Raw genomic sequence first — 23,261 nt, 5'->3', positions numbered from 1 at the left:
GGAGACCCCCTCGATGGGGAGATTCATTATAGAGCCTCTGAGAGACTCCACACACCGCGATTGACATTGACATTGACATTGTACAGCCACCATGTGGTCCTCATCAGCACATTATTATGTAGCATATAATAGCTTCTAGCTCAGGCTACCGGGCCCTGTGAACTGCATGTGGGAGCTGGAGAGAAACCCTGCTTTGCAAGGGGCTTTGGCTGAAGGTCGCAGGCCGAGAGTTAAAATCCAGCAATACGCACTGCTCTGTAGATACCTCTGCCTGCCTCATGCCTCCACAACGGTGCTGTGCTAAGAGTCATACAGCATGGCGTCACAGAACTCCCATTCTTTCCTTGATCAGTCTCCTACTGCCCTGCTAAAGGGATGAGATCTTTGTCTAGGTGCGTAGCCTAGCTGTGGTTGAGAACAGACGCCTTCGTGGCTTGCATCTCTGGCACTCCGTACTGGTGCACGCACGCCGTTTTATGTGTGTGTGATTATTGTCATATTTTCTTCACTTTGATGGCAGATTTAAATGATGCAGGGGCTATCAAGTCACAGGTGGACAATGCCAGGCATTGTAGATTGACAGCGCTACCTGGAGGGGTGTGGTCTCACCAGAGTGGTGGCATGGGTTGTGGACACCCTCCGTCCTGACCTGACCCGGCCCTGCGCCTGTTTCTTTGGGCCTCAAAGCGACTGGCCGTGCTTGACTCGCTGCCGCTCTGCCAGCGCCCGATTGCAGCACAGCGCTGTTTGACTCAGCAGGCATCCCACAGCCCATTACACATGAGGACATGGACACAGCGAGGGGGAAACCTGTGGGTGATCTTAAGGGAGGGGTGCGATGGAGGTGGGGGGCCTTCTTAGCGGCCAGTCTACTGTAGCGCAATGATCCTTTTCTCCGTAATTAAATCCAAGTTCCATGTAGTGGGGAATCTTTCGGCTTGGCAGATGTAGTGCTATGTTAAATTTTATGTTGCCTGAAAATGGTTTTCAAATGCCTTTGGGTCTGGGATTGTCAGACTATAAAATGATCGGTTTTATAGTTCCATTATTAATGCAGTATTTCTGAAGATGCACCTCAGCAAACACCATATTCTCGCCGTACAACACATGGTGAAATGAAATGTATAGTACGAGCTGAGAGTGCGAGAACTTTCGGGAAGAGAAGGGTTTGTAAAAAAAAATCTGAAATCGACCCGGTATGATCCGATCCTCTGTTACCAGGAAATAGCGTGGGTAAGAGTAAACGAGAAGAGTACGCAGTCTGCAATCACATATATGCACTTAAGAACGCAAAAACGGATATCAGCGTCTTGGATAGCACTGAAGTGGGGCGATACATCAAACATGGCTCATTAAGTTGTGATCTAATGAATGTTTCATCAAACGTTTCAGTGTGTTTTTCAGAGGCCCCTGCCAGGACACACTTGCCCTTGACAGCTTCCCAACTACTTTAATTACAATGCCCCGTCAAAGCAACACTGACATGCATGCGAACACAGTCACACACTTACACGGACACATGCAGTGCTCAGCCTTACGCATGTGTATGCGAAACATGTATGACAGCACTGTGCACAAATATACATGAGGATCATAGAGAATATTGGTGGTCTTCGTAGCTCGGGTAGATGGTTGAGGTGTTCGTTTGTTCGCCGAGCTTGGCATTTAGGTTGCAATTCGTTTGGTCACCAGTCGTGGTGACATCATCAGTGCCCAAGTTGTGTGATTTGTGTTGGATGCTTCCTCATTTATATATGGTTTGATGGGTGGGATTGCCTGAAGCTTTGACATGATTGGTTGGTTTCATGTGACCTTGAGCATGAGCAGTTCTTCTGACTTCTGATTGGTCGGTTGCTGATAGAGAATATTGGTGGTCTTCGTAGCTCGGCCAGATTGTTGAGGTGTTCGGTTGTTCGCCGAGCTTGGCATTTCGGTTGCAAACGTTTCATCACCAGTCGAGGTGACATCATCAGTGCCCAAGTTGTGTGATTTGTGTTGGATGCTTCCTCCTTTATAACCGACCAATCAGAAGTCAGAAGAACGCTTGCAACCTAAATGCCAAGCTCGGCGAACAACCGAACACCTCAACAAGTATACATGCGTACATATGCACTTACCAACGGTCACATGCTCAAAAAACAGTGTGTCACAAAAAATTATACACACACACACACACACACACACACACACACACGTGCGCACACCTAACAGTGGTATAACTCCAGTGTAGTAGCGATTTGCCCTTGATACCTTCATTCAGAGATGCATCTGCTGCATCGCTGTACTGGGTGATGCTGGGGGGGTGGACAATGCCCTTTCCCCTTCCTCCGACAAGCCGCTTGGCTGCACTCCATCACATCCCTGCACCCAGAAGCCCACTGGGGGAGAGAACAGGGGAATGGGGGTGTGCTCCACAGTGTCCCCTTCACTTCTCTGTGTCCTTCCGGCCACTCCCTGGGGAGACAGGAGCACTACTGGGGGTTATCGATCAGCTGCCGGCGTCTGACATCTGAAAGAGAAAACTGGACTCAACGGGTAGTAGAGAAAAAGGGAATAAAAGAGAGCTCTATGCCAGGGCATTTAGAAAAACTGGAAGCCATTTGTACCTGCTGTTCCCTGTTTGTTTATTCATTCCTGTCGTAATTGTGGGCACATAAGGTTAGGCTCCTGCAGACTCCAGACCTGTCCTTTCTCAGAAGACAATCACTCACCTTCTCCTGACTTCCAGCTGAACTTCAGGTGACTCTTTGGGTGTAGGGGAGGAGAAATGAGGCTTGTGTGTACAGGCTAATACGGTCTATTTGTATCGCCAGTGGAAGGATTGAAATAAACACCTTAAAAGCTAAACTCGTCCAATCTTACGTAACACCACACTTGTCACGACTCCACGGTTATTTGCTGGAAGTGGGTGGAGGGCCTTCGGGGGTGTTCTCCGGTTCACGAGGTGACAGCGTAGAGCGGTTAACCCCTGCAGTGACCCACCTGCCTAGTCATGCTCATCCCTGGAGGCAGCACAGTGACCGATATGACAAGTTACCGGTCAGTGAAGCACCGGGCCGTGTGTACACTGTCACTGTCCATCTCTTTCACATTAAAAAAAAAATGTGAAAAAAAAACCCTTTGGGGTTCTGGGACTCGCCATTGGATGTACAGTTCTGCACTTGCGTTCCTCAGTGTTCAACTCTTCACAACACTCTGATGTTACCTCGTTTGCTTTAAAAGAAGAAAAACGCCCATTCGCACCCAGTAGTAAAAATGGCACTCGGCCACGAGTGAGAGATGTCCAAATAATGAAAGCGGACATGAAGCGCTGTGGGAGTGGACCATGGGTCCAGAAAGTGTTAAATCACCTGAGATCATAAGCACACTAAAGTAAAAAGTAAAGTATAAATTACAGTGGTTATGGTCTGTATGTTTCAATTTAATGTGCTTGTAATGATGAATTATATTGGTTAGGAATCCAAAAAAGGACTTGTGTGCCGTTTGGGCGGTGGGGATGTTGGAACAATCGCAGCTGTCTGCAGGGGCTGTGGCCATTAGTCAGTAAATTAAAGAGTAATTACAGCAGTTTCTGCTTCTGTAGCTCTGTTTGGGGAACTGCACACAGGTGTAATGGAAACGTATTGGAGCTTGCTTCAGGAGAGGGGGAGACACGTCACTGGAAGTGGCCCGCACCGCCGCCTTCTCCTCCTGGCGTCTAGTTTGCGGACGGCGCCTCGCGCTGTCGAAAGTATATGGCGGCTTGGTGGAAACACCACCTTAAAGAAAAGGCTTAAAATAATGAAAAGTATGACCAGTGCAGTCTTGTGCGTAAAGACTTTTCTTGACTTCTCTCATCTACACGACATAAAGTTGTAGGACGTATTTTATGACTTTAGCGGCCACCTGCTTCAAGATGGGAGGACTTTGTTTAAACCATACAGAGAGCTGTGGGTAGACTCATGTTGTCATTTGCAGTAAGATTGCTTTTTCCTTCCTTTCATTGGTGAAGTTTGTGACAAGGTGCACCGAGAGTGCGTGCAGCCACACCATACCCACTTCCGTGGACTGACTTTCCTTTGGTTGTATGGGAAGGTCAGCATTTTGGACTGCTGTCCCCAGTAGGGGCGTGTCTGGCGACGCCCCCCTTGAAATTTGATTGGCCCCCCGGTGCCCCCTTGATGCCATTGGGTTAGAGTACCGTCGTTCTAACAACGCTCGACACCATTGGATCAGAGCGCTGTCAATCGCTGCCTGATTTGCGTTGCAGAATCACAGCACAGTACCACGTTTTTCAAAGAGGAGGAGAGGCACGAGTCGACCGCAGACCACGTTTGTGTTCATGGTATGAACACACTCGATTATATGTTTTGAAATATGTGGACTGGGCTGTTGTTGTTCTCTGCCGCAATAATATGCAGAGGTGAACTCTGGATAACAGCGGTGAGTGATGTAGCCTACCGACGACAGAAGGCTACTGCAGCCTCGATTGCCCCAGTAAAGACGACCTTCGCGAGTATGACGGCTTCGAAAGCTCCCAAGAGTCCCATTATAATGTTATGTAGCTTTAGTTAGCTTAGCTAACGCTACTTGGAATCGCCCCTGCTGCCCAGGCACCAGCCGGTGGTGTCCGTCAAATCCAGCGCACCACTTACAAACTGGGGGTCCTGAGCTGGTGACAGTAAAACTGCATTGACAGAAACTGAATCAGCCAATCGAAAAGAAAAATGAAAAAAGAAACACAACAGAATCTGTGGACCATTTCATTCTGGAAAGAATGATGGAAAACAGAAGGAAGAGGGGAGAAGAGCAGAGAATGAAGGGCCTGTGACAAAATGAGGTGCAAGAGGGATGATTGGGGTGAGCTCTAGCTAGAGGATTAAAGTCCGCTGACCTTGTGTGGAGAAAGAGGGCAGCTGGACTGGCGAAAGGGAGAGACGACCAGGCGGATGAGGTCAGAATGCCTACTTGAGCCTGGTCGATCACAACCCCCTCGCAGGGCAGGGTCAGCAGAATGCGTCTTTAGAAAAGCACAGAAATGAGATCAGACTTCCTCCCCACCCCTGTGTATCTCCCATCCCATCGCAACCCATGCTCACTCTTTCACTTCAAGTTCTCCTCTGAACTGGACTGAGTGCAAGTCAGTCTTCTATCTGCCCACCATCCTCCTCGTATGAACCTCTGCTTTTCCATGTTGCTGCCTTCTGACCCTACTATCGTCCGCTAGTGTCCATCTCTTCTCTTTACTCCGTTGATTGGAACAGTGTGGGGTTTTGGGTGAAGACCCCAACAGCGCTTGCTTTTGGAGGAATTTGGAGCAATAGCCTTGGGTGGGGCAGTCGTTCAGCGCCCAGTCTCAATGCCTCAGAGCAATCATCAGACCTGCTCAAGTTCAACATTGAAACATGAAAAAATAAAGCTATTCTAAAGGGTGGCACACGAACGGAAGCAGAAAAGCGTTCCGGTAAGGAGCTGCTGTGCAGAGAAACTACTGCAACACAATAGCTTTTCTCTTCTTTTTGGATCAGGGGAGGCATAGTGGAGAGTGCTTTTCAAACCCTGCCAGGCCTGCAGGTACCTGCAGATTGAAGGTGTCCCGCAGCTGGCCTCAGCTGGCTCCATTGCGCAAATGAGCAGCTGATCCGTTTAAGAGCCTAGGTGGTGGCAGAAGTGTGTTTTGGGATCTAAGGATATTCCTGCAGACAGTATGTGCTCTCCATTTATTACCTCAAGCGTGCGCCTCTGTAAGAAACTTCTCCTGCAAGACATGTTTCTTCTCCCACGTTGGTTGAAATCGGTCCACTCCACACAGCACAGACCGAAGTCTCTCACGCATGGATCTGATTTCTCATTTGAAAAACTGCTATCCTAGTAACATACTGGACAAATGAATCTTGATGGGCCTGTGAGAACCACTGAGAGCAGACAGCTTTATGATTATGATTTTTCAGGATGGAGTCCACTCGGTAGACCAGCAGCCATGCACAGCACGCCATCAGACGGGAAGGACAGTTTCTCCTACCCTTTTTACATTCATCACTCTCTGTTATTACATCAACAAATCATTGAGTAGTAGTGACCACTTTCTCTTAGCAGATTCTTATGAAGTGTCAAATCTACACGCTGTACGGTTTTTCCATTTATCCCCCATTTAATCAGCTTGTTTCTTACTGTAGCAATTATGTGCTGAGTCTGTCTGGATAGAGCGCTATATAAGAATAAATTGTATTGTAAGGGGATTCAAGTAGAACAGCAAGAACCTTGACAAAATTTAAACAGAAGGACTTTGGGTCCCATGCCCACTTCCTGAAGTGATGTCATAACTCGTGTGTGAGTGTTGGCAATAGTACACACGCTGATCGAAATTGCTTGTCCTGAGCAAGGTTGCAGCGAGCCAGAGCCTAATCCGGCAACACAGGGCACAAGGGGAGGGGGCACACCCAGGACAGGACGCCAGTCCATCGCAAGGCACTCCAAGCAGGGCTCGAACCCCAGACCTACCAGAGAACAGGCACAGGCCAAACCTGCTACACCACCATGCCATTACACCCCCCTGCCCCTGTTGGCACTAGTATGAAATCTGAACTACACCCAGCTGTGTGAGAGGGTCAATGGAGGGTAAATGTTCATTTTAAGAGCTTCACTCTTTCTCGTACATAAACACGCCAAGGTCTGCACTTAGTGTCTCTCAAAAGGCCTCAGTAGTGTCAAACTCTTCAGCATGCACAGCTCTGGGTCGTTACCTTTAGGACTGCTCAACATGGCAAGTGCCTTCCGACACACACGACTCCAGACCTTCTCCGTTGCCATAAATGGCTGGAATGCTCTTGGCTGGTTTCAGCACAGCACCTAGATAGCCTCCAGCGAGTGATTACAGTGCAGTGAGCGAACTAAGGGAAAGGTGGACGGCTGGTGGAAGGCAGATGGGGCCACTGTGTGTGTGTGTGTGTGTGTGTGTGTGTGTGTGTGTGTGTGTGTGTGTGTGTGTGTGTGTGGTGTGTGTGTTGTTTTTGAGTGTGTTGGGGGGTGGGGGATCAGGTGGGTGGCTGTCCTCCGTCCCACTTGTGACTAGTAGTGTAAGGTCACCTTCACAAAGCGCATTCCCAGGAAGCCCTTGGTGAGGTCTGCTCCTCACTCCCCGACCCCTTCATACTCGCACGCCATCACGGCATCTTCAGCACTCGCTAATGGTCTCTAGGTCCGTCCCTCAAGACCCCCCCGCAGCCCCCGTGCTCGCCAGTGGGACGCATCTGCCCAAACTGCTCTCTTCAGAGTAGCACACAGGCCCCAACCAATACAGCGCTGCCCAAACCCGGGTGAAGTAAATGAGTCCAAACAAGTCAAGGGACCCACAGCAGGTGCAATCTGTCTTCCGTTGTCCGCTGCTTTGCATACAGGGGCACATTTGAGGCCTAGCATTTATTTCAGGTTTCTATTTATAACTATTGTAGTTCTGTTAGTGGTTTCAAAGATCAATGAAAAGCGCATCATTGACGATCCCCCCCCCCCCCCCAGTGCATGCCTTTTTGCTTTTTGCTTACTGTGGTTTTTAAAGCCAGTGAAATGCTTTTAAAACAACTAGTCAATGAATGGGAAACCATGTCATAATTACAAGAGATCATGAGCAGAAGGTGTCGTTTTGTTAACGAAGGGCATAAATCTGGTGTAACGAGACAAAGAGATGCTTTATGGTCCTGTTATCCTCTAACATACAAAGGAAGCCATAAAAGGCAAGGGGGAAAAGTTTAATTACAGTCATGAAGTGATGGGCCACTAGTTCATTTTTAACAGCAAGTGCCCACCACCCCCACATTCCCTCCTAAACACGTCACCTCATCGTACTTTCTGTTTCCTTTTCATCCATTATGTTATTACAATTTTTGGGATGCTTTGTTCTTTGTTCTTCTCAATTTATTCTCGCTTTATTGTATTTGTTGGACGTTCCCCAGTGACACCTAGGTTGTTCTAACTCATTGTGAAAATTGTTGGTTTGTCTCCGAGCAGGCTGTCCCAAAAATGATTTAAATAACTTAGATCCGGCTCTGCCTGGTCCCCTGTTCCCTTGTCCAGATGTGATTCATGTCTGTTGACAAAGGATCGAGCCCGACCACATGGTCTGCTGAAGTACAGACGTGTCCCCAGTTAGAAGCATTTCTGGACACTTTCCTAAGTGGTCCTCTGGCTCACCAGTCAGGCCTCTCCATTCGCTTCATGAAGAATACAGGAGGAGGGAAAAAAACCTTCTGACCTTATGAAGCGTTACATACATGTTACTTCCACTATTATGTTACCATTGGTCTGTAGACATGTGGTTCAGGGTTCAGGGCTGATTCATTGTTTGTGTTTAGCACTTGCGGGAAAGAATGGGCATCTGTGTGAGTTCAGCAAGCTGTCACCAAATCAACGTTTAGCCCCTCACACGTGTGCTGCAGGTGACTTCAGGTGTTGGAGAAAGTGGAATGTGCTGTCCAGCCGGTGGTGATCACTGGACCTTGGGGGCTCTGCGAAATCAGGGTCAAAAGGGGTCTGGATCTGCAGGGCCCGCTGCAGATGGAGGAGGTGGTGCCGTCATTGACATTCCCCTTCATCACCCCAAGAATCATCCTGTAGTCTCCCTGAGTGCAGCAGGTGCAGCGGCAGTCTGCTGGAGGTCCTGGCCCTGGCTCATCCATCAGATCTGATCTGGCATTTCTCTCCCCAATGGTGCACAGCCCCCAGTGTCCTGTGTCAACAGGTCGTGCTCGACACACATTGGCGCCCAGATGGGCTCCACTCTGATTCACACTGAAAATGCAACTGGGACGACGAAGCCACGAGCAAGGCTCTCTCACCTCTCTCACTCGACCTGACCTCATCTCCTCCCAGTCCTGCTTCCTGTGCATTGAAATTCAACACAAGGGGTGGATCTCAAAACAAACCAGAAGTGCTGTGCCGCATGCGGACAGTCCCCAAAAGAAACCTACAGACTCCTGGCGTTGTTACTTACCTGCAGCATCCATCCCTGACAGCCTAAACAGTACAAGTGGAACCCACAAGTTCCCCAAGGCACATTGTTTCGTGCAGATGTAATTTCCAAAAACCAAGTGTCATCATGTTCATATACTTTCTGCAATTGGGCTTTTGGTTGAAGACGGCCAACTTATTCCATGACAAATTCCCAATGGACCCTAAAAATAGTCAAGTCTTCAGCAGGGCTACTTGTTCTTGTCACTTCCAGCATGTCTTTGCTAAGGCCACCTCTCTTTTGTGAATGAATCTGTGGTTTTTTGATAACCGGTTCTACATTTTTGAAACAATCGACAAGGTCGTGGTGGTACGACCGCAGTGATGCCGAAACAACAGCTGGCAGTAAGGAGCCTAGGAGCACACCTTGCTAGTTCTTCAGCCCATCTTGGGCAGCGGTGCACTCGAACTGCTCCTGGGGTAGCCTGCTCTTGCTGAGGCAAGCACCAAGTAGACCGTGCACATACACACAGCCTTTTCAGTCTGCCGATACATCAACAAAACATCAACAAGTGATCGCGGGGAATACAGCTCCTCTCTGGACTCTCTAGACTTCTTTGAGATCTAGGTTTTCATTAACATGAAAAACAGACAGGAGAAACTGTTCTAGAATCCAAATATATACGCAACTCCTCAGGTGTGAGGCTGTTTGTACAAAAGTTAGTCAACATTTTTTTTGTGAATGGAAAAGTTGCGGAGTAATTTAAAAGCATTTTTTAGAGCCCTGGAAGAAGCCTGTTTAGTGCCTTGTAAATGAGTAGTGCAATTTTTTTTGAATCAGCCAAGTACTTTATAGAAATGCTCTGAAGCATAAAATAAGGCATAATGTGACCATTTTTTGTTTTAGTGACAATCCGAGGTGCACTTTTAGACGAGTTAGAAAGCATTTATGGAACAGTTATGGCTGCCTAACAGTAAGAGGCTACAAAAGTCAAGGTCCAAGTATTTTACGTTTGTTGGGGGGGGTTGGACCAGGTCCTGCTCTCCAGTAGGTCTGGGGTTCGAGTCCCGCTTGGGGTGCCTTGCGATGGACTGGCATCCCGTCCTGGGTGTGTCCCCTCACGCCCTGAGTTGCCGGGTTAGGCCCCGGTTCCCCGCGACCCCGTATGAGACAAGCGGTTTAGAAAGTGTGTGTGTGTGTTTGTTTGTTTGGGACAAGAACTGACCATTTATGTTAGAATTCCCAAGATACGTTTATAATCTTATTTCAGATAATTGTTCTCAGTAATAATTTCAATAAAGAAATAAATCTAAATAATAATATCTGAATTTGTCAGTGCTCTTTAAATCTGGAATATTGTTTTCCAATTTTCCAATTTAATTGATAGACAAAGCTGCAAACCACTTTTTACAGCAGGGTAAACCTGGGAATTTTTTGAAAGGCCACGGTCCTAAAAACTGAGCCTGGTGGGACACCCTCTTTAGGGAAAAAGTGTGTTCTTTTTTGTTCAAATTTAGTCAGTGCTCTACACTTGCTCTACATTAGGACACAAAACTGCATTGCATTTATAGCTTGAATAGAACTCTCTTTCTTTTTGCTCTGGCCCTATCAAAATGAATTTTTAGACATAATTTTGTTATGAGAAAGAATTTTTGGTATTGTCAACCAAATATTCCCTAATTTGTTTTTTTTTTGTTTGTTTTGATGTTGTTATGTACTTAAGAGTGCTTTGATGGGACAGCTGATAGTGTAGTGATTAGAGGTACTGCCTTTGGACCCACAAGCTGTAGGTTTGATCCTCACTTCTGCCTGTAGTATACTTGCTCTAAATTGCTCCAGTAAAAATTACTCTGCTGTAAAAATGGGTAAATGATTGTAAGCATGTAATAACTGTGACCTCAATATTGTAAGTCACTTTGGAGAAAAGCATTGAATAAATGTTAATAGTTTACTATATAGAAATAACTAAAGGCTTGGTGGGGTTTTGGAGAACTCGGAGTTGTAGAATGAAGTTCTCGAGCTTGGTCGCTGGCGTAGTTCTTTTTTTTGTACTGTATTTTGAAAATACTAATGAAAACAATCATAGCCGTGAAACTTGTAATAGGAAGGTTTCTAGTTAATGAGCAATGTGTTAAGAAATGGTATTGAGGAGAAATCTCATATCGATGCTGTTTTCTGAAGTTACTTCAGTATGCAATCTGTTGTTTGGTTTCTCTGCCTCGGGGTCTTATGTCGAACGGACAGAGCACTGAGACTCGTACAATAAAAAATGTTTATTGCGGGCAGCAACGCAAGGCAGAATACAGAGGCTTCCAGGGAGCAGCAACTGGGTCCTTCTAATTTTTCTTGAACTTATATGCCTGCAAACAATGTCAAAAAAGCACAAGCATTCCAGTTTGAGGTCAGAATTCTGACATTCATCTGCATTTAGAATATTCTTTTCCTAAATATAATTAAAATGTGCATTAAGAAAAATCAAACAAAGGTCCCAGTTCTCATGGCAAGAACAAAATATTGCTGACTTCTTGTTTCCAGGGTCCTCCAAATCATAAGTACATATTGTTTGAGAGGAATGTTAGCATTGCCATTAACATCACATTTACATGTATTTATTTATCAGACGCTTTTCTCCAAAGAGACTTCCGATGAACTCTATGTAGTGTTGTCAGCCCACACACCTTATTCACCGCGGTGACTTACACTACTAGATACACTGCTTATACTGGGTCACTCATCCATACATCAGTGGAACACTCACACACACACTCTGTCAGTCACACACTATGGGGGAACCTGAACAGCATGTCTTTGGACTGTGGGAGGAAACCAGAGCACCCGGAGGAAATCCACGCAGACACAGGGAGAACATGCAAACTCCACACACGAGTGGGGATCGAAAATTAACAGGATATACTAGAAGAAAGCAGACTAGAACACAGTTTAGCAGAGTATTCCTTCAGTAGTCCTCCCAGCTGAGGCACAAGACCTAAAGCGGATCTTATTCCGCACTCGTTTCTCCACCAGCTTGTTCACGCTCGCCTGTGATGTCAGTTTTGCTGAGCATCTACCCGATGTTTTATTAAAGATATTTACCATGTGGTCTGCAGTGTTAAATCTGCGGAGCCTGGCGTGCAAGATTTCTGAAGCACTGGGAACTGTCAAGAAATGCGGTAAATGACTTATGACATGCCTCATAGGAGTTAGGGTCGGGAATCTCAGCATTACAGCGTTTTTGTCTGTCTCCCACAGCGGCCCTTCTCGATTCTTCCTGTATGAAGTCACGGGCAGGGAGGAGATTAGACGAGACGAGGAGAGAAAGGAGAAGAGGAAGTGACAAAAATCTATCCAAGCTTGTAAAATTATTTCAGAGATGAAAAATCTAATATCACTGCAGTCAGTTCCAGAGCTGCGAAGCAGTCATGACGCTGTTTTCTCAAAACTTCTTGTCAGAGGGGATATTTCTCCTGCAGATATTAACCTGAGGAGCAAGAACTTTTGAAGCCGGGTTAATAAGCCACTTTCTCCCCTTCACTCTGGGGTGGGACTGTTATGTTTTTCTTCTAGAAATTGCCAAGTTTCGATATATGAATATAAAAAATAACGGTGTTTGGAAGCACTGCAGAAAACTTTTTTAAACACAGTTTGCAGCTGAGCTGCCACTTTCTCTTAACAGTTTAGGAACGCTCTGGGTCCAGATCTTGTTTGGTTATAATTCCATTTTTATTGAACTCCAGTTCGGTGAAAGGTGAAAGCTCAGGGGTTTTTAGCCCAGCTGTGTTAGTAGCAGTTACTCGCTGAAGGCAAACAGTATGTCACCCTTACCCAGCATCTTTTAGGATGCAAAGCATCCTGAGCTACAATATTTCATATCAAGCACCTTCACTTGGACAGCACTTCTCCAGCTCAGTGGGCAATTGAGATGAGGTAGTACTTATTTAGGACAATTCCGGCTGTGCCTTCCGGTCGAGGTGTTTGAACAGGATCCGGGGGGCACGGTGATCGATTGAAATGAGAGGGATGGGATTTGAGCGGCAAGCATTATAGACTTGGGACAATTACACTGTGGAGTTGTGGAGTTGAACGCATGTGAAATATAAACGGCAGCCCCACATATTCACAACCACAACGCTCTCTGACAAGGGACGTGTCCTTTGAGGTTTGCTCTTCACCGAGTTTAAAGAGTTTGACTTATGCTAGGAGGCAAAGTTGAGGGTTTTGGAGGCCAACCTAGGACTGGATGCCCCACGCACTGACAGCACGAAAAAGTTTCCTGTTGGAAAATACTGATCATCGTAATAAAACACCATCCTACTCACAGAGCAGTCTTCTGAAGCCATCATTTATCTGATGCTTTCCTCCCAAGTATTTACCTATGGAGCCAGGTAATTTTACTGCAGGAATTTAGGATAAGTACCTTGTTTAAGGGCACTACAGCCAGAGATAAGGATTGAACCCATAATCTCCAGATCCAAAGGCAGAAGCACTGACCACTACACTACCAGCTGTCCCTTTTAAGCAGCACTAAACTAATAAATTCATAAATAATTAAAGCTCTGTACAGTCTGTCCCTTTTCAAGGTAACACATTCGGTATTTTTCACCTGCTTAAAAATCAGTATTGCGTTACAAAATATTTACTCATTTTTAGGTAATTGTATCTAACAGGGACTTTTAATAATACATTTTACTAACATAGAGGGAAAGGAAGTACCGCGCGGCGATGGAGACAGTCGTTTCTGTGCTCGCTCATTATGGGTAATCGAGTGTAAAGGTCGAACTACAGTGGCTGTGTTTTTGCTGTCTTGCATTTTTGTTGGCACTGTAAACATCCACCCATCACACCCCTCGTTTCCACAGGCACTTATGTTAGGTCAGACACTTGAGACCTTCAGTCTAACCTTTAAGTTCCACACCTGTTCAAGTAAGAAGTTCTAAGAATTGATCCCTCGTCCGATTTTCCTGCCAAATATCCATCAAATTATTGAAAAGCATCTTCTGTACGCTGTGCATATGTAGAGGAAAATATTTCAGCGGCAAGACTGGAATAATCTCTATTTTTCTGACGTGGATTCACAAAGTGGTGAAACATTTAGAGGCGGAAAATAAATTGAAAACGCGTAGCTTCCTTTTTGTCGTGGCTCCTTCTCCTCGGTTCTCATCTGATGGGGAAACAAGACGTCCTCTCAGAAACATCAACAGTCTGATATGCCTAGGTGGACAGGTGCTTTTTGGGACGTGAAGAAATGTGTCTGGGATGCAGTTTGCTATGGGCGTCATGTCACTGACTGTCAGCAGCCTTCTTTTTGCTCCCTCGCAGCCGCCAAGAGATAAGGTGGCGGAACCCCGCAGCCCCCTCCCCCCAAATCTTTAATTCATCCTGAGCTGCGTAGGGGCACAGACGTGCTGCAGCTGTAATTTATATTCTTTTTAAATTGTTCTTTGGTTTTTCCATCGAGATAAGCACGCCTGGAACATCTGTTTTGTGTTGGAATGTGTCGGCAAGAGTTTGCAGGCAATCACCGGCGGGGAGATAGGCAGGCGAGGCACTGCCGGAGAGTCTGGTGCCACCCCCCTTGTGTGATTGCTTCCACCCTCCCCAGCCTCCACCTTCCTCCTCCTCAATCATCCCCAGCACCCCGTCCTGACTGCTGCAGTGTCAGTGGCACATCAAAATGCAGAGGTCCAAAGTATGACTCCCTCGGTCTCATTCATGTGCTGAGGAAGGTCAACCATTGGGTGTTCCCTGTAGTGCAGCTCAACCTGCCACTGTCTTCTCCACTGGGCAATAGGTTCCGAACCTATAAATTGCTCTCAAAGTGAATGTAAAGCAGTTTTTTTACTACTTGGGCAGATTCTTGCAGCACTGGTACAAAAATGCATTTAAGCGCGCTCCATCCTGACTGACATTTCGTGACATGTGCTGGAATAATCTTGAATGCATGCCGTGCAAGGGAGAACACGTGAGCCAAGCGTAACCTTTGCTTTGGGAAAGAGGAGGGTGGTTCATCACGGCACTTTTATGACCGGTAGTAATCAATGTAGTTGATACAGCTGTCATTGTTCTTAGGGATGGATGTAGCGGCACACATAGCCAAGAAGGAGCTGTCGCTATACATTGACCGTTACATAGATACTAGTCATGTGGAAATCCACTCAGCTAGACTTCACAAAAGTGTAGCACTCATCTCTTTGTAAGGATTTCATCCTCAGTTTTCTACATCTTTGGAAAGTACTGGCAAAAATTGCAGAATTAAAAAGATGTAGAACTTCCCATGATGACGCTAAGCTGGATTCCCTCTATGCTCGATCATGGTTCTTACACCTTGAGTTGCTCCAAAACAATTCTCTGTTGAATGGCTTAACAACTGTATGCCGTTCATTGTACAAAACCGGTATTGCAAGTCAGTTCAGACAAAGGCAGGACTCGGGAAGGACTCGCTCTTTTTCCTTAACCACTTGACTAAGTCAGAGTTGCAATGGTCTGAAGCTTATTCCAGAAACACAGGGTTTAAAATTGAGGAGTATACTTCCTGGAGAGGATGAAAGTCCATCGTAGCGTAGCGTATCTAAACGTATACAAAATCACTCACTCATTCACACACTGCCATGGTGCGGTTCCGGAAGGAAGTGGTCGGACTCAAGTGCGGGGCAAACGGAACTTTTATTTCGATAATCCAAACTCGTAGTTGGTGGACAGGCAAGGGTCTCTGATGGGCATACGTCGATAACAAGGGAATCCAAAAGACAAGGTCAGTAAGCAGGCGAGAGTTCGATAATCCAAAGGTGGTCGCGGAGGACAAAGGAGAGGGATAAGGGTACTGGCAAAGGATGGAGAGGTAAGGGAGACGCCAAAGGTAGAGCAAGGAGTACGCTAGTAGAAAGGCTGAACAAGGTTCCGCACTAGTCCTTGTTCTTACTCAGCCTTTTATGCGTCTGCCTAAGACTAGCTTCAGGTGTGACTCGTCGCTCCGATGGCGAGGGCATGGCACGCACTACGGGCACTTTAGAGTCACCGGTTCGCCTAAAATGCATCTTTCCGCTGTGGAATTAAACAGGAGCTTCCAGATGAAACCCAAACAAACTGACGTGGAGAACATGCAAACTAATAAGATAAGAGTTATTTAATTAGCATAGTACTGAGACTCAGCACAGACTGAGACTGAGCGTACCCTGCCTCAGCCTTGCACCCATTGCTTTCAAGATAGGCTCCAAATCACTGCGACCCTACTCAGGACAAAAGGTTATTGAAATCGGATGACTGGACGGATAATAATTTATGAAGATTAGAATATTTATATTAATGGTCGAGTATGTTTTGGGTCGATTTTTGAGTGACCTTTATAATTCTCTGAAAAATATTAAAGTTTTTGCATTAGTGTGCTACCCAGAAAATTCCAAATGGATCTTTAAGAGCAAATTAGTGTTGGATGGTATGGTATGGATTTATAAGACTTTTGGGGATTAGACTGATTGTGAACAAGATGATCTGATGAGTTTTTGAGTACTCCATTTTACTGATGGGGTTCTAGGCCAGGGGTACATTTACTATGCTGATTAAATAACTTTCATCTTATTAGTTAAAGCAGTCAGATGTCTACATGGTTGGAACAAAGTGCACAAGGGCCACTAATAAGGACCAGTGTGCTAAACATACCCACTGAGACAATGCAATGCAGTTTTAACAATGCTTTTCGGAAACTGACTACTGATTAGCTGAAAGCACCAGCACCACACACTTCCGGCTTGCCTTCAGTACGTTCTCCCATAAATTTCTCACAAATGGAGAAATTTTAAACCAGGCAACGTTCGACAAGCTAACGTCATATGAGTCAGCTCCTGCGGTAAGTAGGGGAGAGCTCCTCCAGCATAGGAACACGTAGAGTCAGGTTTTTCTGCCAGTAGCCAACTGATTTCTTCATAATACATGACCTCACATTTACTTCTCGCAGAGCACGGACAAGGGGGTGATGTGTGAAGATATCTTTCTCCACGCTCCCCGTTACACTCTCATCTCGTCTTTTCTTCTCAGCAGCACAGACATCCCAGGGCTGATTTCATAGCAATGTCAATGGAACAGTTCCTCCCCCAAGTGTCCCCTTGCTGGACAAGGAAGGGACTCAGCTTCTTCAGTCTGGATAAGTGCGCCTTTAAAAGCACAATGAGAAGCATGGAGAAGACAGTGCACCCAAGAGTTGACCTTCCCCAGCACAGGAATGAGACTGGGAGAGTCATATGTTGGACCTATGCATTTCGAGGCTAAGTGTGCCTCAGTTCATTTCACCACAATGTCCGTCACCAGCGTTGGGTGACAGAAGGTCCGATCGCGTCATTAACCGGACACAATTTAGCTGCTCTCTGTATCTGCTAATGCTTTTATGATCACTTGGTCTGAGCTCTTTGGTTGAGTGCCAGCTAAAAAATGGCGAAGAGCGAAGCAGAGTTGGTCCCTGTGGCGATCTTGGGCTAGAGGAACATGTTTAGTCATCCACATATGTTTTGCTTTATGACCGTTTCCAGCCTCTCCTCGTGTTTTTTAATTTTTTAAAATGAATAAAACTTATTGAGGGAACACTATTACCTTGGAAAATGTTCCTCGTGTATCCTTGAGGACTCTTCATAGATTGCAACAATTCATAGCACAGCTTATTATGGCTATGAATGCTGTGGAGATGTCGCCGGGGGGGCACGGGGGGTAAAGCAAAAAATATGCAAGGGGTTTTTGTATCTGCTGAAGCTGTTTCTTCATTTTAATCTGCTACGTTTGGTCCCTGAAACAGAGGGCTTCCTGTCAGAGGTGCTCGATAACAAAGCGGTTAGCATTCTCCCTCCTCCATGTATAAATATGTATAATTCCGATAAGATTAATTGAATCGCCTAAGTACACAGAGCCAGAAGATGAACACAGAGAGCCCAGTGCTGCCGGTTTGCGAACTCCAGGCCCACTTCCTAATATGACGTTACGGTGCTTTTTTTTTTTTCCCGCCACATACTGCCTTCAATTAAAAAGCAGCTTACCTAGAGGCCTGCATAAAAAAAAGCTGAGCAAATATCTTTTGCATGGTGTAGATAAATAACCCATTTAAAACACCACATGTTGTGGGAGTTCTCAACGCAAGAAACTCACCTCCACTTAAAAAAAAAAGGTTCTGAGGACATCAGATAGCTTCAGGAAGGGAGTAATTTAAGTTCTTGCTTTATCCGTGGTCCGTGTGATTGCTTTATTCGTCCACGTATCGGAATAAGAATCCTTTACTCTATACATACCTGATGGACGGGGTTAGCTTGATGCAGTGCCACATGATCCCAGTTTCATTTTTTATGCAACGAAGCTATGTGGTTTTCATATAACTATCGTGCAAAAATAGGCAGTAGTATGATGAGTTACAGTTCACACAGTGTAATAAGACCTACTCGGGGGTTGGCTGCGCTATCAGTCCTTGTTGGATGGCTTTAAACATCATTATGGCTTCATTAGCCAAATTCGGAGACACCGATTCCATGTACCAGTAAAAAAAATTGGACATGATCTGTTCTTCCCGCACCTGTTCCCACTGGTTTCTGCGGAATGGACATGGAGAACTTATTAACACGTGTCCAGTTAAGCAGAGTGAAATCACAGAAAACACAGCAAACCCAGTGATCAGGAGAAAAAACAGATGTCAGCGAGAACAATGTGACTCGGGCTGCCCAAAACACTATTCATAATGCAGACTGGAACCTCGACTAAAGGCTGGAATAGTCTCTGTGTTCACTTTGAATGACCAGCAGACATGGCAGGGAATTTGTGATGGGGGATTATAAGAACACAGGAAAATGTGTGGAAGGGGTAAGGGAATAAACACTGAGACAGATAGAAAAGATGAGGCAGAGATGCCAGTAGAATGAGGAACAGATGCAGAGAGCGAGGAGAGCAGGCGGCATTCCTGAGCACATGGCGCTTGTTGATGGGCATTTGGGGGGTGCAAAGGAGGCCCCTGGATGTCTCGGTTTGATCGGCATCTTTAATTAAAAGGGGCTGTCAAGGGCCACAGTGCCAGGCTGCTGGGACTTCCCCCACCCCATTCCCGTGGCCCCCGAGACTCATCCTGGGGCATGATTGATGAGCGACCGCAAGATAAACAACAGTCAGGCCCCATGAGCCACGATGGAGATTGATGCACAATGCATTATGGATAAAACTGAGGCGGGAAAAAAAAAAAAACACTAAACAAAACAATACAAACAAAAAAAAATCCTCTGTTTCATTGAAACTGGGAGCCAGGGGACATGATTATACATCGCAGCTCCGTGGGTTATGTGCGTATGATATTAGAGAGATGGCAGAAGACATGGTAACCGAAAACCTTGCGCTGTGCTCCTCCTCGGTGTTTTCCGGAATCGGTAGCTCATCGTAGTCACTCAGGATGCTGGCTTTTTGTCTACCTCTGTCATGCCTTCGGGGAGATCCCCGGAGACCCCCGCCCCCCTTTCAGGAACGGAGGGGTGCGGAACGCTCACGGCGTCTTTGGTTCGTCCCTTCCCGTTCTTTCGCCTTTCGAAGGAAGAGAGTAGCCGACGTACATTTAAGAACGATAGCATGACCCGCACTGACTTGCACTGCACTGGCAAAGCAGATGTATGTATTGTACCGGTGTATCGCCACCACAGTAAACCCAAAGAATACGGCGTTATCGGCAAAGCTGAGCGAAAATGATTAATGAATTATTTGTCCAAATTTGTGCAAATATTTTGCTTTACAGTGCTCCGCCAGCAATGTTTTCCTTTCCACAAGTCCCCCCCCCTAAATCATCACTCACTAAACCATGTGTGAAAATAAGGGAGTCTGTTGTTCTGTGTGTTATAGAAATGTAACTGCTCCTTGGCATCTGCACTGGATGAAAGTAATGCTTTGTTCATTCGCTGACAAAGTGCGCATAGCAATGGGCTTCAGCCACCAGGGAATATTATCATCTCACTCCCCAAGTCTCCTGTTGCTGTGTTGTGACTCGGAGGCTTTCTCAAATGAGTCCCTTTGCAGCTGGTTTTTTCCAACCTCTCAACCCCTCTTCCTTGCTCTCTTTCTTTCTGCGTTCTCCCTCTTCTTCAGGCCACAGAATGGCTCCATGATACTGTACAACAGGAAGAAGGTGAAGTACCGGAAGGATGGCTACTGCTGGAAGAAGCGCAAGGATGGCAAGACCACACGGGAGGATCACATGAAGCTGAAAGTACAGGGTGTGGAGGTGAGTCGACGAAGTTGTCAGAGCATGGCAAAACGGTGTGCCGGGGACAGCTGGGGTGGACCCGGACGGGCAACGGGAAGGTCCTCGTAAAGCCGTACGGTCTGTTGCGCTGGCCGCACCTGTGTCATGCCTTTGCAGTGAGATGTAAAGAAAGTCTCGAGCCTTCTTTAAAACACACTCGAGCACACGCAGCCTGCTTATTGTTATCATTGGAAAGGAGCAGGGCACAGCTCAGTGCCAGTCCCTCTTTATGCACTTCAAGCTCCAGCGCTGCCTGTCCTCAGCTGGGCTCCCATTAATCTTCCCCACGAAAGGATGCTGCAGCAGGGGCCCCGGAGCCGCTGGAGCCAAGGTGGGCTGCTTAGCTTTTCTGCTCCCCGCAACTCATCCTCACGCCAGAAGCGTGAAGTGGGTGGTGAAGGGGCTTTTGTCTTAAATCCTGCTGTGCTGTTTTGGTTCTGGTCCCTGGATGTGACGGACCAGCGAGGCTGACACAGAGACACGCGGGAGGGACAGTGGGCCGCTCCGAATGGAAGAGGCCGACAGGAAGCATCTCATGCTGGCCACCTATCCTCTCTCTGTTTGTACTCTTTTACATAAGTGTCACTCAAGGGTGACAGATCTGCCTGGCTGGATGGTCCTATTTTTATGTATGAAGTTATTCTGTGCTGGCTGGGTCACGGATATGGGCTCTGTATCTGTGTCCCCATATTCAGTATTCGGTAGGCTCATTCACTGATGTCACCGGCCATATTTCTGGTTACATTCATTTTCACGCTGGGTTTCTCATATCAGTGTGGAGCGTTTTAGATATAACCTTGAATAAAATGATGACACATACTGTTATTCAGGAACGTTTTTTGTATTTTATGAGATGCGTCTGTGATGTAATCTCAGCATACTGCCTCAGCTCCCCTGTTTAGTTGTTTGTAGTGACTCTTGTCCGGGGTGAAATGTGCCTGATACAAGTATCTAGATATGGCCGGTCATGGTACTGTCTGCCGTTCTCTTTTATCTTTGCATTTAGTCATTTAGAGGATACTTTTCTCAAAAGGTACTCACTGATTTATACATCTGGGGAATTTTTACTGGAGCAATTCAGGGTAAATACTACTCTGCAATGGACTGGTGTCCTGTTCAGGGTATGCCCCCCTCAGCCTTGCCGGCAGTGATTCCAGGAAAGGCTCCAGATCAACATAAGCCTGCTCAGGGCAAGAAGTTATTGAAAATGGATGGATGGATGGATGGATGGATGGACAGACGGATGGATGGATGGAATTCCAGGTAAATACAGTCCTTAAGGGTTCTATAGCCAGAGGTATGATATATTTGAACCTGGGAATAAGGATTGTAGGGCAATAGCTCTAATGCCACTCACTATTAGGAAGGAGAAAGGGCTTTTTTTCCACCTCAAATGGACCAAAGGGCTCGTGGAAAGATATCCCTTATCCTGAGAGAGAAATCAGCACATTGTTTGAACGCCATTGCTTCTCCCATCAGCCGTGTTTTCATCTGGCAGGCTGGTGTTGTGACATTTCTGCTCCGTGTTTCCTAAATGCAAATCGCTTCAATTTACCAAGTGCTAATTGCTGCCGGGGCTGCGTGGCAGCTGTACGAGTCAGAGAAGCGATGAGGCTTCTCCTAGCGAGAAGGCGGAGGGCTAAGGAGGCATGGTGCATAGGAAAGAGGCGTGTAGAGAAAGACCAGTCTCAGAGGCAATTGCAATTTTAATGATCAAGGTTCAAAGGGCTGGCTTGAGGGTAATGTTGTGAAGAACTTGGCCTATGATAACATTCCAGCATTTTCTCCCTTGTTGTTTTTACCCACTTCCAGGGCATGCTGGGATTTTATGGCTTTCACAGATTGTGGGTCTTGTTTCGCGTCAACTCGGAATGGCGCACTGAGGTTATCCATTGATGCGGCTCAATCCAGGAGAGCAACTTTTCCTCCGTTCTCCCCTGTAGCTCTGTTGATGGCAAACTCAGATAAATGGCTTTGCCTCATAACATTGATTGGGTTTACAGGAGACCTGATCTACAACATTTTGCTTGATGCAAGGTACATGAAGAAAAATCTTTCTGTCCTTTTACATCTCCTGGTGATTCCACGATACCAGACAGGTTTACTAAACCAATAGTTGCAGAGCGCCACAAAGCCATGAAGGCACATAAATAAGTGAGGAAGATGATGAAGAGCTGTTAGCCCTGCCAAAAGCTTGACGGTTCTGTCTCCATCACATTCCCTGGTGCTCCTCGGAACAGCAAAACCCCTACCCGGCTACAGCTCAGCCAATCTGCCTTCTTCTCTCGTGCTCCGTTAGAGCTGGAGTCAAACAGTAGGTTCCCCTCCTGTCATACATCGATCACTCCAGTGACACAGGTGGATGACTGAATCGATGCACACTCCCAGTTCCGTGTCCCCCGGCTTGATTATCTGTACCAACAGGGACAGTGGCAGGTTAGTAGCACCGTTCTACATATTTTGCTTTCCTCTCCTACTCTCTAATGAGCACGGTCTTCATTACCCAGAGTAGTCCGGCTTCCTTCCCCTGTCTGCTTAGCACCCATCGGTGGTGAGGACCATCGCAATAGCCCTCCTTGCTCTGTTGACTCTCCGGAAGGAAACTCGAACAGAGGAACTCATTATCTACTCTTACACTTCTGTTCACAGTGTCGAGGAAGTATTTTGCTGTGGAAGGTGTTTTAAGCCTCCACTGAGCATGACAAAAAGGTCTTTCAGTAGAATCCTGCTACACTGGCATCCAATGACAGGCCTTTTCTGGCCTTGCATTTGGGTTAGCTTAGAGTCAGCCGGGCTATTTCAAGCCTTCAGATAGAGTGGCGGGGGCTTTTTGCAGGGTTTACCTGATATCCAGCGACAATCTACACAAGAGACACAAGATTTTAAAAGGTAGTGGAAAAGAACCCTATTTTGTTGCTAGTTTTCAGATGACTGGCGAGGAGTGAATTCTCTCCACTGGTGACGGCTACATCTTGAGCCCAGTCTGCTTCGAGTTGGATGTCAGTGACGGAATGCCGTACAGCCCTACCGCCATAGTAAATGGCCAGGTCTCACCCTGTTCATTGTTAATTTTCAGTCTAGCTACTGAAAATCTCG

General features: G+C 46.5%; 1 protein-coding gene across 13 annotated transcripts in view; it reads left to right on the top strand.

Moving 5' to 3' along the window:
* The window catches only part of camta1b (calmodulin binding transcription activator 1b), a 292,596-nt gene that overhangs the window by 149,779 nt on the left and 119,556 nt on the right, over positions 1 to 23,261 (top strand). For all 13 annotated transcript variants that reach the window (XM_018758623.2, XM_029246426.1, XM_018758621.2 and 10 more), the window contains one exon: positions 20,009 to 20,144. In XM_018758623.2, coding sequence (XP_018614139.2) covers positions 20,009 to 20,144 — 136 coding nt within the window. The remainder of the gene's footprint in view (positions 1 to 20,008; positions 20,145 to 23,261) is intronic.

The sequence above is a fragment of the Scleropages formosus genome, chromosome 2 (assembly GCF_900964775.1).
Source record: "Scleropages formosus chromosome 2, fSclFor1.1, whole genome shotgun sequence".
Classification (NCBI taxonomy): Eukaryota; Metazoa; Chordata; class Actinopteri; order Osteoglossiformes; family Osteoglossidae; genus Scleropages; species Scleropages formosus.
This window is presented reverse-complemented; position numbering and strand designations above follow the sequence as displayed.